General features: G+C 44.9%; 2 protein-coding genes across 21 annotated transcripts in view; one reads left to right on the plus strand and one right to left on the minus strand.

The window, feature by feature from the left end:
* Matcap2 (microtubule associated tyrosine carboxypeptidase 2) overlaps positions 1-4063 on the plus strand; it is a 49903-nt gene extending 45840 nt beyond the window's left edge. For 15 of the 18 annotated variants that reach the window (XM_063265342.1, XM_063265346.1, XM_063265343.1 and 12 more), the window contains one exon: positions 3448-4063. In XM_063265342.1, coding sequence (XP_063121412.1) covers positions 3448-3606 — 159 coding nt within the window. In that variant the 3' untranslated portion in view covers positions 3607-4063. The remainder of the gene's footprint in view (positions 1-3447) is intronic. The other 3 variants (XR_005487991.2, XR_010053958.1, XR_010053957.1) reach the window with 1 other exon arrangement.
* Positions 1-14018, minus strand: part of Rp9 (RP9, pre-mRNA splicing factor) — a 62648-nt gene that overhangs the window by 24430 nt on the left and 24200 nt on the right. Inside the window, exon 6 of one of the 3 annotated variants that reach the window (XM_039081715.2) lies at positions 7400-7876. The exons of 1 other annotated variant lie outside the window; for it this stretch is intronic. In XM_039081715.2, coding sequence (XP_038937643.1) covers positions 7798-7876 — 79 coding nt within the window. In that variant the 3' untranslated portion in view covers positions 7400-7797. Of the gene's footprint in view, positions 1-7399; positions 7877-14018 lie in introns of those variants that run through there. One more of the 3 variants, NM_001108756.1, reaches the window with a different exon arrangement.

The following is a 14018-nucleotide window of genomic DNA, read 5'->3' on the forward strand; positions in this document are numbered from 1 at the left end:
TTTGCAGCTCTGACCAAGGACCAGGCTTGATTCCCAGCACCCACATGGCAGCTCACAACCACTTGTAACTTCAGTTTCAGGGCATCTGAAACCCTCTTCTGATCTCTAAAAGCAGCAGGTACATACAGGCATACAGGCAAACACTTAAGCACATTCTTGAAAAAGTTAAAAATACATATATATTTAGGAAGCCCTGTTGCAATCAGACATACTGTCTTCTAGCCCCTGCCACTCCATTTACTGAGCACTGGTAGAGTAAGTTTTAGCATCATTCTCAGTGGTACTAGGAATCTGGGAACAGTTAAAAAGCATTGGCTTCACTCAAAGTTACCAGCAGCATTCAGTGCTAACGAGAGGAGTGCCTGTCCACCATGCTTTGATTTTGTTTTTGAGGCCTGATGTCACTATGTATCCCTGTTGGCCCAGGACTCACTGTATAGACCTGGCTGTCCTTGAACTCCACAGAGCTCAGCCCTTGCTGCCTCACCTGCACCGTGTGTTCTGCCCAGGGCTCCTTCCCTGGGCCCCAGGCTTCTGCAGCTCAGAGTTAGAGTGTAGGGCCTTGCTCTGATCAGACATTGCTTAAAGGATTGTTTGATCTCTCCAAACCACTACAGCATTTCCCTGCCAGCAGAGAGGATGTTTGGCTTTCTCTTCCTTTCTGTGTCCACTGGGCTAGCATGTTTCATTTCCTTCAGAGTGTACGTGTTCTGCATTCACGGCGTTCACGGCGTGGCTGTTTGGCACAGAGCTGTATAGTTTGGCTTCTCTTAGCTTTTGGCATACACTTTTTACAGAGCTGTATAGTTTGGCTTCTCTTAGCTTTTGGCATACACTTTTTACTGTGTCTACTCATTTCTTGTCTTTTATCTAAAGGGAGAGGGCTTTGACTCTTTCTACCCAGGGCATTGTAAGGTGATTAATTGGCTCCATGCTGTTGTGTCAGGGAACCTGGGGGCCTGAAGAGAGGAAACAATGGGAGCAGTAACACCCCAGGTCAGGAGTTCACAAGTTCACCTTCTGATATGAGCAGTTTGTGATACAAATTAAATACAGTAGTAACATCAGATTACTGACCACACATTCCTTCACCAAGTTTAATAGTGTTGAAAGGTTTAAAATATTGTGATAAAAATTGCCAAAATAAGACCAAGATGTTAAATGAGTCAATGTTGTTTTAAATGTTGCCCTTTGGGCTGGTGGGCTGGCTCTGCAGGGAGCATGGATGATAGGTCATGCTCTGACCTTCCGGTGGCCTTCAGTGGTGACACCCAGCCCCAGTAAATGAGTCAATGTGCTTTTTTAAGTTGCCATGAGATTGATTAAAGCAGGGCTGCCTTCCACCTGCAATTCATAAACCACACAGTATCTTCCAGCTGTGACAGGACAAGATGCACGCGTGTATTTTATCATGTGCATCTTAAATGAGTAAGCCGGAAACTTACTTCTGTTACATTTAGGGGTACAGATAAGTAACCTTGATGATATGAACATTAAAGACCATGAGGATGGACGCGCAATATGACCACTGTTCCTTCTCAGAAAGACTTCTGCTGACCCTGGGAGAGTGCTGACCTGAAGGCGGGCTACTCTAGATCAGCCATGCCAAGCCAGGCTTATCGGTGCACACCTTTATCCCACTCTCAGGAGGCAGAGGCAGGCAGATCTCTGTGGGTTCAAGGCCAACATGAACTACACAGTGAGTTCTAGGACAGCCAGGGCTACACAGTGAGACCCTATCTCAAAAATAAATAAGATCAGCCTTGATTTGGAATTTAAAGGGAAAAATAGCTTATAGAATTGTAAAAGTTTTTCTCTTCGCAACTAGTTCCCCTTTTCATGGGCTTGTATGTTTTGACATGGGGTATGTGGATACGCAGCCCTGTGTAGACCAGGCTGGCCTTGAACTCACAGAGACCTGCCTGTGTCTGCCTTCCAAGTGCTGGGATTAAAGTGTTTGCCAGTGTTGGGAATTTAGCTCAGTGGTAGAGCGCTTGCCTAGAAAGTGCAAGGCCCTGGGTTCGGTCCCCAGCTCCGAGGGGGGAAAAAAAAAGTTAAAGTGTTTGGCAGCATTCCTGACATCACACCTATTTTTAATGACTCGAATATCTTTACAGTTGCTGATGGGAGTGTGGGTCGGGTTGATTATAGACACACAAGCAGCCCACCGGTGGCAACACTACTGAGCAGAATGTCTCCTTTGCCATCAACTGTTAACTGCTTACAAGTTGGGGGTGGGGTGGGGCTCATGAGCCCTCCCCTCCAGCCTCAGATCATGTGTCGGTCATCGTGGCTGCTGTGAATTCAGCAAACAACTCAGCATCCCACACCACAGCTATTGCATTCTGACTTCTTCCATCTTCCCGAGTCTGGGAGAGTGACACAGAGGGCACATTTATGGCTGCTTATTCAAGTGTCACTTACTTCTTGACACTTTGACTGGTTATGAGTGTCTGTATTAGCTACTGCCCACTGCAGAAGGAACTGCTCCGGCCACAGCTGAGAACAGTGTTCGCCTGTGGGCACGGACATGGTTATCTAGGAGGTGATGTGGGAGGAGCCACCCTCCTTTACTAAACAGTAGCAGTAGCTTCCCAGCTAGGACTATGACCTCCTCAACCACAGGCTTCCGGCCAGGTTTACAGTTCCTTCACAGAACTCATCTGTGCAGAGAGCCTTATCCTGACCAAGAAGGCTGGCCATCCCTTAAGGCTTGCCCGTGCTGCCACAGTAACACATCTCAGGCTGTGAGGACAGGTTCCTCCTCAGCAGAGCACCTCTGCCAGCAGGGAGAGCTCACAATGCTTTTTAAGTGCTTAGAAAATTCAAAGTTAAAGCAAGGGAATGGAACCAATTATGTCTGCCAGCTTAGTGAACAGAGTCGGGAAGCCAGCATGAGAGCGTTCCTTCTTCAGATTTGGTCTCCCTAGCTATCTTTTATTTAGATTTAATCAGAGATTTATTTGAGTTTAAAGTCTCTCCTACCTGAGTATGTAGCTTAGTGGTAGAGAACGTGCCCAGCCTGCTCAGGCCAAAGTTGGATTCTCAGAGGCACCAGAAAGGGAAAAGTCCACTGTGAGCACGCAGGAAGTCACTGCCTACCGTTCCAAGATGGTGTGAAGTCAGATACAGACTTCATCTTTTATGCTTAGTCATGAGAGGCCATACAAGTAATATTTCACTTAATGTAGTAAAGGAAAGTAACCACGTTTGTTTTTGTATTTCGGCAGACCGAATTTTGGTTTTGGTTTTGATGCAGGATCTCACTCTGGTTCAGGCTGGGCCCAAACTCACAGATCCGCCTATCTCTGTCTCCAAGTTCCTGAGTGCTGGGCTGTGTGCTGCCCTCCCTGCCTTAGATGCACATGCTTTCATTCCATGTCCTTGGTCCTCTCCAAATGTAACTTGTAGTTGCAAAAACGATTCCTTTTTTTTTTTTTTTAAAAGGTATCTTACGAAGATGTGGATCGCTTAAAAGAATTGGCAGTTACTGAGAACATGCGAGTCCCACATTTCCTTCATGATCACAGCCGGTACATGGAGCACTTGGAGAAGATCATGGAGGTGAACGAGCTGACAGATGCTGAGCTGAAACACCTCATCTAAGCAGCAGAGCCCGCTCCTCGCGGCTGTTAGCAGCTAGGGCACCGGGTACCTGCAGAACGAGAGGAGGAGAGCCGCTGACCTCTGCTTGCTGAAGACCAGCTCTCAGGATCCAGCTGAAATTCTAGGTTATGTTAGACCTGAAACTATTTTCCTAAAACACTTCTGTAGGCTGCGGGTGGAAATCATGTCTCTTTTCATTGCGATCTCTCCAGAGACAAATGAGGATTCTGCTGCGATGACTCCAGGATGAGTTGTAGACCTGCGCACCAAGGCCAGCTCTGGACTGGAGGTAGCCAAATCCCGCTCTGCTGTGTAAATGCCAAGGTTCTATTTCCTCTGCTAAACAGTGGGAGTTGTTGTTCTTTGAAATACCCATTTTGTAACACCCCAGAAGGCTAGCAATATCTAAGAGTTCTTATTTTTCTTATTTTAAGTGATATTAAAAGGAGATTGAAAATTTTTTGTTCAGTTCTTATTTTATACATTTTCATCTTACCTTCTCAGCTTATGGAAAAGTATGTATGTGTATCTGTGTGCGTGTGTGTGTGCGTGTGTGTGTCTGTCTGTCTCTGTGTGTATCTGTGTGTATCTGTGTGTGTCAGTATGTATGTATGTCTGTGTATGTCTCTGTGTGTGTGTCTGTGTATGTATGTCTGGGTGTGTACATGTCTCTGTGTGTGTGTCTGTGTATGTATGTCTGTGTGTACATGTCTCTGTGTGTGTGTCTGTGTATGTATGTCTGTGTGTACATGTCTGTGTGTGTGTCTGTGTGGTACTGAGGATTAGACATGGATGTACTCTGTCACTGATCAATACCCCAAGCCCTGCTTATCTCTTTGCCTTCCTGTTTATTGAGTACACTGCAATGGCCTGCATGCTGACAGCACACAGGGCTTGTCTGGTTACCTCTGATTGAAACTTTTTACATTTCAGAAACACGGTTGCCCCTTTTAGTTTAGTCGGGTTTTAAGAGCCTTCCTGGAAGTAGAGCAGTGACCGTCCCCTGCAGCAGGGGCCCTGCCGATGAGTTGCTGCTTTCTGTCTTTTACCAAGTACTAAGTCCCTGGAGGATTTACCCACTCAAGCCAAACATGTGGGGAAAGCAAGGCCTCTCCCCCTGTTTGATATATGTCATGAGGAGAGGACAGGCAGGCTGGCCTAGAGTAAACCTGGCCATGATCTGGAAAAATGACATTTCTGGCCATTTTCTGATAAACACAGCCTTTTCCCAATTCTGGCACAGCTTGAATGTGTGAGAATTCTGTTTTGTGTCTGTTCCCTGCTTGCAGCATGTACACCTAGGCTGGTCATTGGCTCTCCTGCAGCTGAGCACCCAGGAGGGAAGCTGCTGTTACTCAGGGTAGCTGAGGTGATTTCTGTCCAGTGCCTGCTGAAAGTTCATCTCTACCTCAATGTAGGCTGCATATATACATAAGGGTTTATATGATTTTTCTCCTTTACACATGTGGAAGGACTTGCTTCTGATAATAATGTTACAAGTAAGCACAGGGTCTCTTCTAAACAAGACCATGACCCTCCCTGCCCTTGGGGAGCATCAGCTGATATTGGTCCACAGAGAAGTTTGAGGTGGGGTGGGGTGGGGTGGGGTGGGGCAGGGTGGCATCAGAAGCCCTGTGACTACACACAGGGAAGAAGAGACACCAGAGCCAGATGCAGGGAGGCAGATCGACTTTACCTGGGGTGATTCAAGGTAATATAGTTCTGGGAGACTGTCCGTAGGAACATCCATGACGGACAAAGGTCATTGGCTAAATGAAGGTTTAGGGTTCCTGGCGCATACCTCATTGGCACGGGGAAACATTTCAGGAATCTCAGGTGCTAGCGGAATGGGTTCTCATCAGGAGAAGGAAGCTGAACATGTCCTCTCACTAGGGCTAGGTGACTTTCTGCAGGTAGAGGTGGGTGGTAAGGGGATGAGGTCAGAGACAGGGGAGCCCTGCCAACGAAGGGAGGCTGCACTATACACCGAGCTCCGGAAGGCTATCTGGACAATGGTGGATTTCAACCTTATCAGAGTTTTCCCACACAAGACTACACTTCTCACCTTTGGCAGTAAAGTAAGGCCCTTTGGAGCATGGAAAACCTATCTCCTAGCTCCATGCCGTAACAGCTGGTGTGAGTCTGCATATCTGTTTGTCAGGCAGGGGCAGGACTTTATTGACAGGACACTTGCCCTGACCCCTCAAGCTGTCTCTCCTTGCAGGAGATTCTGTGTTTTCAGCCTTGTATAGAGTTCTCTCACTTCATCCTAAAACCCATCCAAGTGATTGAGAAAGACATGCATTTTTTTTTTTACATTTTTTCTTTTATTGGATATTTTTAAATTTACATTTTTTTCCCTTTTTTTTCCGAGCTGGGGACTGAACCCAGGGTCTTGCGCTTACTAGGTAAGTGCTCTACCAGTGAGCTAAATCCCCAACCCTTTAAATTTACATTTTTAAATGTTGTCCCCTTTCCCAGTTTCGCCTCCAGAAAACCTGCTATCCCATTCTCTATACTCCTGCTTCTATGAGGGTGTTCCCTCACCCACCCACCCATTTCCTCCTACCTCCCCACCCTGATATTACCTACACAGGTGCATTAAGCCTTGACCGGACCATTGATGACTGACAAGCTACATAAGCGGCTAGAGCCATAGGTCCATCCCTGTGTACTCTTGGGATGGTGGGTTAGTCCCTGGGAGCTCTGAGGGATCTGGTTGGTTGATGTTGTTGTTCTTCCTGTGGGGTTGCAAACCCTTTCAGTTCCTTCCTTCCTTTCTCTAACTCTACCATTGGGGACCATGTTCTCAGTTCAGTGGTTGGCTGTGAGCATCTGCCTCTGTATTTGTCAGGCTCTGGCACAGCCTGACGTGCATTATTTATGTTCTGTGAGTTATGCCCTGATGCTTACAAATTCAGTGCTTGCAGGGAATAACACTGCCAATCTCACCTCATAGTTAAACTAGAAAGCCTTCATTTCTCATCGTAGAATAATTTGCAGTGGTTCTGAAGTGAGTGGATCTTCTGTCTCCATCTGATTTGGAAAGGGATTTGCTTTCTCACCTTCTTTAGTGCAAAGGTAAAAAGGATAAAATATAAAAGCATTGTGACCAGCAAAATGAGCTTCAACTTCACTGACTGCCTTTAAGAGTACTCAAAAGTTAACAGCAGCTAAAAGTGATCTCAGAATGGCAAGAGCGTCTGAAGACTGTCACTGTCTGGGCTGGAGAGATGGCTCAGCGGTTAAGAGCACTGACTCCAGGGGTTGGGGATTTAGCTCAGTGGTAGAGCGCTTGCCTAGGAAGCACAAGGCCCTGGGTTCGGTCCCCAGCTCTGAAAAAAAGAAAAAAGAAAAAAGAAAAAAGAAAAAAGAAAAAAAAAAAAAAGAGCACTGACTCCTTTTCCAGAGGTCCTGAGTTCAATTCCCAGAAACCATATGGTGGCTCACAACCATCTGTAATGGGATCTGATGCCCTCTTCTGGTGTGTCTGAAGACAGCTACAGTGTACTTACACACATAATAAATAAATACATTATAAACAAAAAGACTGTCACTGTAAAGCTGAAACTGATGTAAAGCTGAGACTGATGGACCTGCTAGGTGACACACCTTTAATCTGGGGACTTTGAGTTCCATGACAGTCAGGAATACATAGTGAGACCCTGTATCAAAACAAAAAATAAGTTGAGCTGGATGATACTTATTCTCTTTCCTATATTGGAGTTAAGATCAGTTTTATTTCCTAAAATAGAAAATTTAATAAATAGAAAAAAATTGAAAGGCACTTAGATTGAAGATGTATGAATTTTAATTGCAAAAGGTATTTACCGTAGCTGTTGATTTTGCCTGCTGTAATTCTTTTTTTTTTTACCTAGCATTGTGTGCACATGCATTTGTGTCTGCACTCTTTTTTCTTTTTTCTTTTTTCTTTTTCTTTTTTTTTTTTTTTTCGGAGCTGGGGACCGAGTGTCTGCACTCTTAAGGAGTTAGAGGACATCTTTGCAGAGTGTTCTTTTCTTCACTGTTGGTTCTGGGATCAAACTCGGGTTACCAGGTTTGCAGAGGCACGTGATGTTACCCACCGAGCAGACTCACGCATGCCTCCTGTTAATTCTAACATAGAACTGGGTCAAATACAGATTTGGATAAACTGTTATGCTTTAATACCAGATGGACTCAAAGTTAAAGTTAGGGGCTGGGAGGAAGGTGGCTCATCACAGTGTTCATCATACAGTCCCGAGGCTCTGGGTGTAATCCCCTAGCACTCCTGTAAAAGAGCCACAGGGCCACTACTCAGCTGGGGAGGCAGAGGCAGGAGGATCTCCTAGGCTTGTGGGCCAGCCAGTCTAGCTGAACTGGTAAAGACCCTGTCTGAAAAGGTAAGCTGTAAGAGATCGATGAAGACCCCCAGCACTGACCTCCGCCTCCACCAGAACGCGCAGTTACACAGCACACACACACACACACATACACACACACACACACACACAGCACACGCACACAGCATATACACACACACAGAGCACACACGCACACGCACATACACATGCACATACACACACGCGTGCACACAGAGCACACCCACACACACCGACCCACACACACACACGCACATACACACACAGCATATACACATGCACACACACACACACACTCTCTAACACACACACACACTCACACACATGCACACACACACACTGGGAACATGACTCCGAAATCTTCCTTTATACTCACAGGTTTGGTTTTGTTGTTGTTTTGTTTGGGACCTTTCTTTGGTTTTGGGGTTTTTTTGTATATTTTTGAGATGGTCACATTAGGTAGCCCTGCTGGTCTAGAACTTGCTGTGTATACCAAGCTGGTCTCGAATTCCCAGAAATCTTCCTGCCTATGCTTCCCAAGTGCTGGTGGAATTAAATGCCAGGGGGCCTGCTCCAGTCTCTATTTTGTGGACCTGACCAGGTAAGAGACTTGGAACTTGTTAACTTGTTAACTCTTTGTGAACCAAAGAGAAAACAAAACAAGAGAAAGAGAATGAAAGAAGTAAAAGAAAATTCACACATGCAGAAAACCATCATTCTGGATGAAGCAGAAAAAAAACAACAACCTTTAGTTTTTGTTTTCTTGTATATATCCTGTCTCTAAAAAAAGTTACCTCATACAAATAGGTAAAATCCTCATAGCAGGATAATTGGTTACATGATTTTCTAAACACTTTTACATTCTAATAAGTTCATAGCAAGTTTCAGGCTATAGTTCAGGTCAAAGACTGAAGACTTAAAGAATAACAACAGCATTATTTTGTTCCTGTTTTTAACAGTAGGATTGTTTACATGTCTTTCCATTAAGCCTAGTATCTCACTAAACATTAATTATCTGTTACTAGCCCCCCTAAATTCATTATAAGTTTAAAGCAATAATTTTTATGTCACAAGTTAGTATGGTTGTGTCAAGACAAATCATCTGCCAAGTGTTATTAATTCTGAAGTTTTGTATAAATAAACTAGTCAACATTTTATTTTTTGTTTTGCACCTAAAAGAAATTGTCTAATCCCAGTTTATTACCTTTAGTTACCTGATCGTGGCCTCACAGCTAAGATAGAAAGAAGGTTTTCCCTGGTTGTAAATTTATTCCAAGCCTGTTTTACTTTCCTAGTGCAATTAGCTCATGGCCCATGAAGGTGTACAGAGACCTATATGCACCTTTGATTCTATAGAGGGCTCTAAATTACTTGTATAAATTTAGGAATTCTATAAAATCATTATTAGAAATTATGAGGTCATCAATGTAACTACACAGCATTATGACATAAGAGTACATCTTCATGTGGGTCTTCAGAAAATCTACCCAGTAGGGTGGGCTAATGGCCTGGCATCATTAGGTTATATAGTAATGGCAGGAAAGGCCTATCAGCAGCAAGAAGCCATCCTGCGATGAGATCTCTGAAGGCCCTGCAACTCAGAGTTTACCCATTGCGGCCATGTAAAACAGTGGGCCACCTCCAGGAAACTCACTGGCATTCCTTAGTCTTTCTTAGATGGCTCCTGACAATTAAAGACGTGCTACCATGCCCACCTACGCTTTTTAAAACTTGCTAAAAGTTGAAACTGCTTGTTTTACCTTTAGGCATTTGTATGTAGCTATAAAAAAAGTAATAATGGGGGTTAGAGGTTAGGCTCAGTGGTTAAGAGCACTGTCTGAACTTCCAGAGGACCCAGTTTTGTTCTTTAACTCCAGCTCTAGTGGATCTGATGACCTCTCCAGGCCTCTTCAGGCACTGCACACACACACAGTGCACAGACACAAGCACAGGCAAAACACCCAGATACATAAGATAAAAACATTTCTAAAGAAGTAGCACCCAGTTCTCAAAAGGAATATGTGAATTGTATGTACAAAAGTTTCTCAGTTTTGAGAACATTTTTTTAAAAGATTTATTTATTTCATGTATGTGAGTACACTGTCGCTCTCTTCAGACACACCGGAAGAGGGCATCAGATCCTATTACAGATGGTTGTGAGCCACCATGTGGTTGCTGGGAATTGAACTCAGGACCTTTGGAAGAGCAGTCAGTGCTCTTAACCACTGAGCCATCTCTCCAACCCAGTTTTGAGAACATATTGATGGTTTATTCTAGCACTTCTTTTTAAAAGGATCTTTTAATGTTTATAATTTCTATATACAACAATGCGGATTTTAAGTTACATTCACTGAGTTTTAAATGCTTTTATATTTGAGAGTATACAATGAAATGTGATCATATCTAACTCCCCATTTCTCCCTTCAACTTGCTCCATGTGTTGTCCTCCAACTCGCCCCCACTCAACTTCACATCACTTCATACCTTTTTAAAATTTATTTATTTTAATAGGGTCTGACCGTGTAGCTTTTACTGTCCTAGAACTTGCTGTATAGACCAGGCTGGCCTCAAGCTCAGAGGTCCACCTGCTCTGCCTCCCAAGTGCTGGAACTAAAAACATCACCGGCATGTTTGCTTCTTGCTTGCTTGTTGTTTGCTTGCTTGTTGCTTGCTTGTTGCTTGCTTGTTGTTTGCTTGCTTGTTGTTTGCTTGCTTGTTGTTTGCTTGCTTGTTGTTTGCTTGCTTGTTGTTTGCTTGCTTGTTGCTTGCTTGTTGCTTGCTTGCTTGTTGCTTGCTTGTTGCTTGCTTGTTGCTTGCTTGCTTGTTGTTTGCTTGCTTGTTGTTTTGACTCACTAAATCTAGTTAGTGCTGCCCATGGGTATGTGGGCATGGGGCCGTCTACTGGAGCATAGGGAAACAACGGTGGCCCCATCCTCAACAAAGAATGATTCTCGGCCCCCAAGTAGCTGCCAGCTGCCAGTAGCACTTCAGTAAGGAGATTGTGTGCCCTATCTATGTCAAGATTTAGGCTGGCTTGTTCTTCTGCAGGTAAGCATGACTGCTGTACTCATGAATGCAGTCGCCCTATCACGCCTAGAAGCCAGTCAGCATTACACAGTGCCCTTCCTCATCTCTCCCCCTCCTCATCCAGGGTGTCCCCGGAGCCTTGGTGATGGTGGTCCTACAGATATCCTGTGTAGTGCTGAGCACTTTGGTTGGGTGTACATCTCTCCATTGACTGATGCCCACCAATAAAAGAAGTTTCTCTGACCAGGGTTAAGAGCAGCCCAGAAATATGGGTATAAATATAAATATTTGGAAGGAAATTTGACAGCAATCATTTAGCGAAATAACAATAGCAAGTTTGGATCTATGACCTCTCCGGTCATTGGCTTTTGACCAGGGTGAAATTCCTCCCTTGCAGCAGGCCTTAGATCTAATGAAGTAGTTAATTACCCGACAAGTCAGTAGCATTTCTTTTTGTTTTGTTTTGAACAGTTGGAAGGACATCAGTAAACCTTATTTTGTGTCTTATTGAGAAGCATTACATATGTCTCTTAGTTTTCATTTATTTACTTGTTTTCTCATACTGTACATCTGTCTCAGTTAGGCTTTTACTGCTGTGAACAGACACCATGACCAAGGCAAGTCTTATAAGGAAAACATTTAATTGGGGCTGCCTTACAGTTTCAGAGGTTCAGTCCATTATCATCAAGACAGGATCAGGGCAGTATCTAGGCAGGCATGGTGCAGGAAGAGCTGAGAGTTCTACATCTTCATCTGAAGGGAGCTCGTGGAAGACTGCCTTCCAGGCAGCTAGGGTGAGGGTCTTAAGCCTACACCCACAGTGACACACCTACTCCAACGAGGCCACACTCCTAATAGTGCCACTTCCGGGGCCAAGCATAGACAAACCACCACAACATCCTAACTGAATTTTCTCCTCCTTCCACTCCTCCCAGTCCACCTCCCCAACTAGTCCTTCCTCCATTTCCATTCAGACATCCCAGGGATATCAGCTGAACACAGTATAACAAGTTACAATAAGAGTGGGCACAAGCCGGCATCAAGGTTGAATGAGCCAACCCAGTGAGGAAAAAGGTCTCAAGAACAGGTAAAAGTCAGAGGCACACTACAGTTCTGCTGTCAGGAGTCCCACAAGAACGTCGAGCTATACAGCCATAACATATATACGGAGGACCCAGCACAGACCTGTGTGCTCCATCATTGTCGCTTCAGTCTCCCTCAGTCCTTGTGAGTCCTGCCTAGTTGATTGTGGGCCATGTTCTCCTGGTATTCTTGACCACTCTGGCTCGTACAACTCCTCCCTCTCCTTCCGTGTGGTTCATCAAGCTCAAGCTAACACACAACGCAGCTTCTCTGATGAAGCTCTTCTTGCCTAGTTACAGAAGATGGCCAGTTCAGGCTCTATATCCCCCATTGTTGGGGATTAGATTTGTGCTTACAAGGGAATTTGCATGTTGCGCCCGTGGGTCCCTGATAATAGTTGGTCTTTTGACTGGTCAATAAAGAGCCAGTAGCCAACGGCTGGACAAGACAGAGGCGGGACTTTGAGGATTCCTGGAGAGGAAACACAGGACAGGGAGAAGGAGAATCGCCAGGGCAGAAGGGAAGAAGAGAATACAAACATGAGAGCTGTTGAAGACTGAGCACCAACCATGTAAGAATCCGGGAAAAGCAGCCCCAGGGGCCACTCCCCTATTGGGTCTGGGGTAGCAGGGATAAAGGATAGATTTTAGAAAGTAATCCGAGGGGAATGTGTTACGTTGAGGTTCAGGAGTGGCCCAGCCATTGCGCTAGTTAAGACATACTAAAAATAAGCCAATGTGTGTGTGTCTTTCATTCGTGAATCCAGAGCTCTCTGGCATGTGCAGAGCGGTTCACGTACCTGAGGGGGCGTAGAGCAGTTTAAATATTTACAGCTACACCCCATTACTAGGAGTCCTCCCTAAGGTCACCCTCCTAGATTCCAGGGAGTTTCCACTGCACTAGGTTTCTTTTCTTTTCTTTTTAAAGATTTATTTATTATATAAGTACACTGTAGCTGTTTTCAGACACACCAGAAGAGGGCATCAGATTTCATTACAGATGGTTATGAGCCACCATGTGGTTGCTGGGATTTGAACTCAGGACCTCTGGAAGAGCAGTCAGTGTTCTTAACCACTGAGCCATCTCTCCAGCCCCTGGATTAGGTTTCTATGTTGCTCCTTGTACCATACTTTCTGGCTATTTTATTTAGATTACATTTTAGTGTAAATTTTAGTGTAAATGTTAGTGTAAATTTTAGTAGCGCGTGCACACACACACATACACACACACACACACACACACACACGGGCACATGAGTACACATCTCTGTATAAATATTTGTTTTTTTTTTTTTTTTTTTTTTTTACATTTGGGACCGAGCGCAAGCTGGTGCACATGCGTACAGGGGAATTACCCTAGGAGTGGGTCCTCACTTGTATTTATGAACACCTGGAAAAACCCTGAGGGCTCTGACTGGTTGGCGTGCTGGCCGACTTTCAGTCATCATCTGGTCCTTGAAAGAGACCCAGACCCTAGTACCTTTACAGTTATGCAGCCAGTCTTACAACAAATAGCGTTGGTGAAGTGCCTGGCAGGTTTAGGGGTGGTAATGCTGTCCGGCTGGAGATGAAGGCGTGTTACGTCCACAGTGTGGGCGAGAGGGCAGCAGTGCTCTTTCCCTCGGTGTTGTGTGGCTGTTGCCCATGGAGGCAGAAGAGGGGTGTAGGATGCCCCAGAATTAGAGTTACATACAGTTGTCAGTCACCGTGTATGCTGGGAATCGAACCTGGACCTTCTGAAAGAGCCAGCTATCTCTCCAGTCCCAACTTCACTTCAACATAAAGATACAGTTAGGTATCTACGTGTGGCTGTGTGCATGAGTGCAGGTATCCTCAAAGACCAGAGCTTCTGGATCTCTCCAGAGTTGGAATTGCAGTTGGAACTGCCCAACGTGGACGTTCAGAATTGAGGTGAGTCCTCTGGAAAAGTGGCACGTGCTCC

Source organism: Rattus norvegicus, chromosome 8 (assembly GCF_036323735.1).
Source record: "Rattus norvegicus strain BN/NHsdMcwi chromosome 8, GRCr8, whole genome shotgun sequence".
In the NCBI taxonomy this organism is placed as follows: Eukaryota; Metazoa; Chordata; class Mammalia; order Rodentia; family Muridae; genus Rattus; species Rattus norvegicus.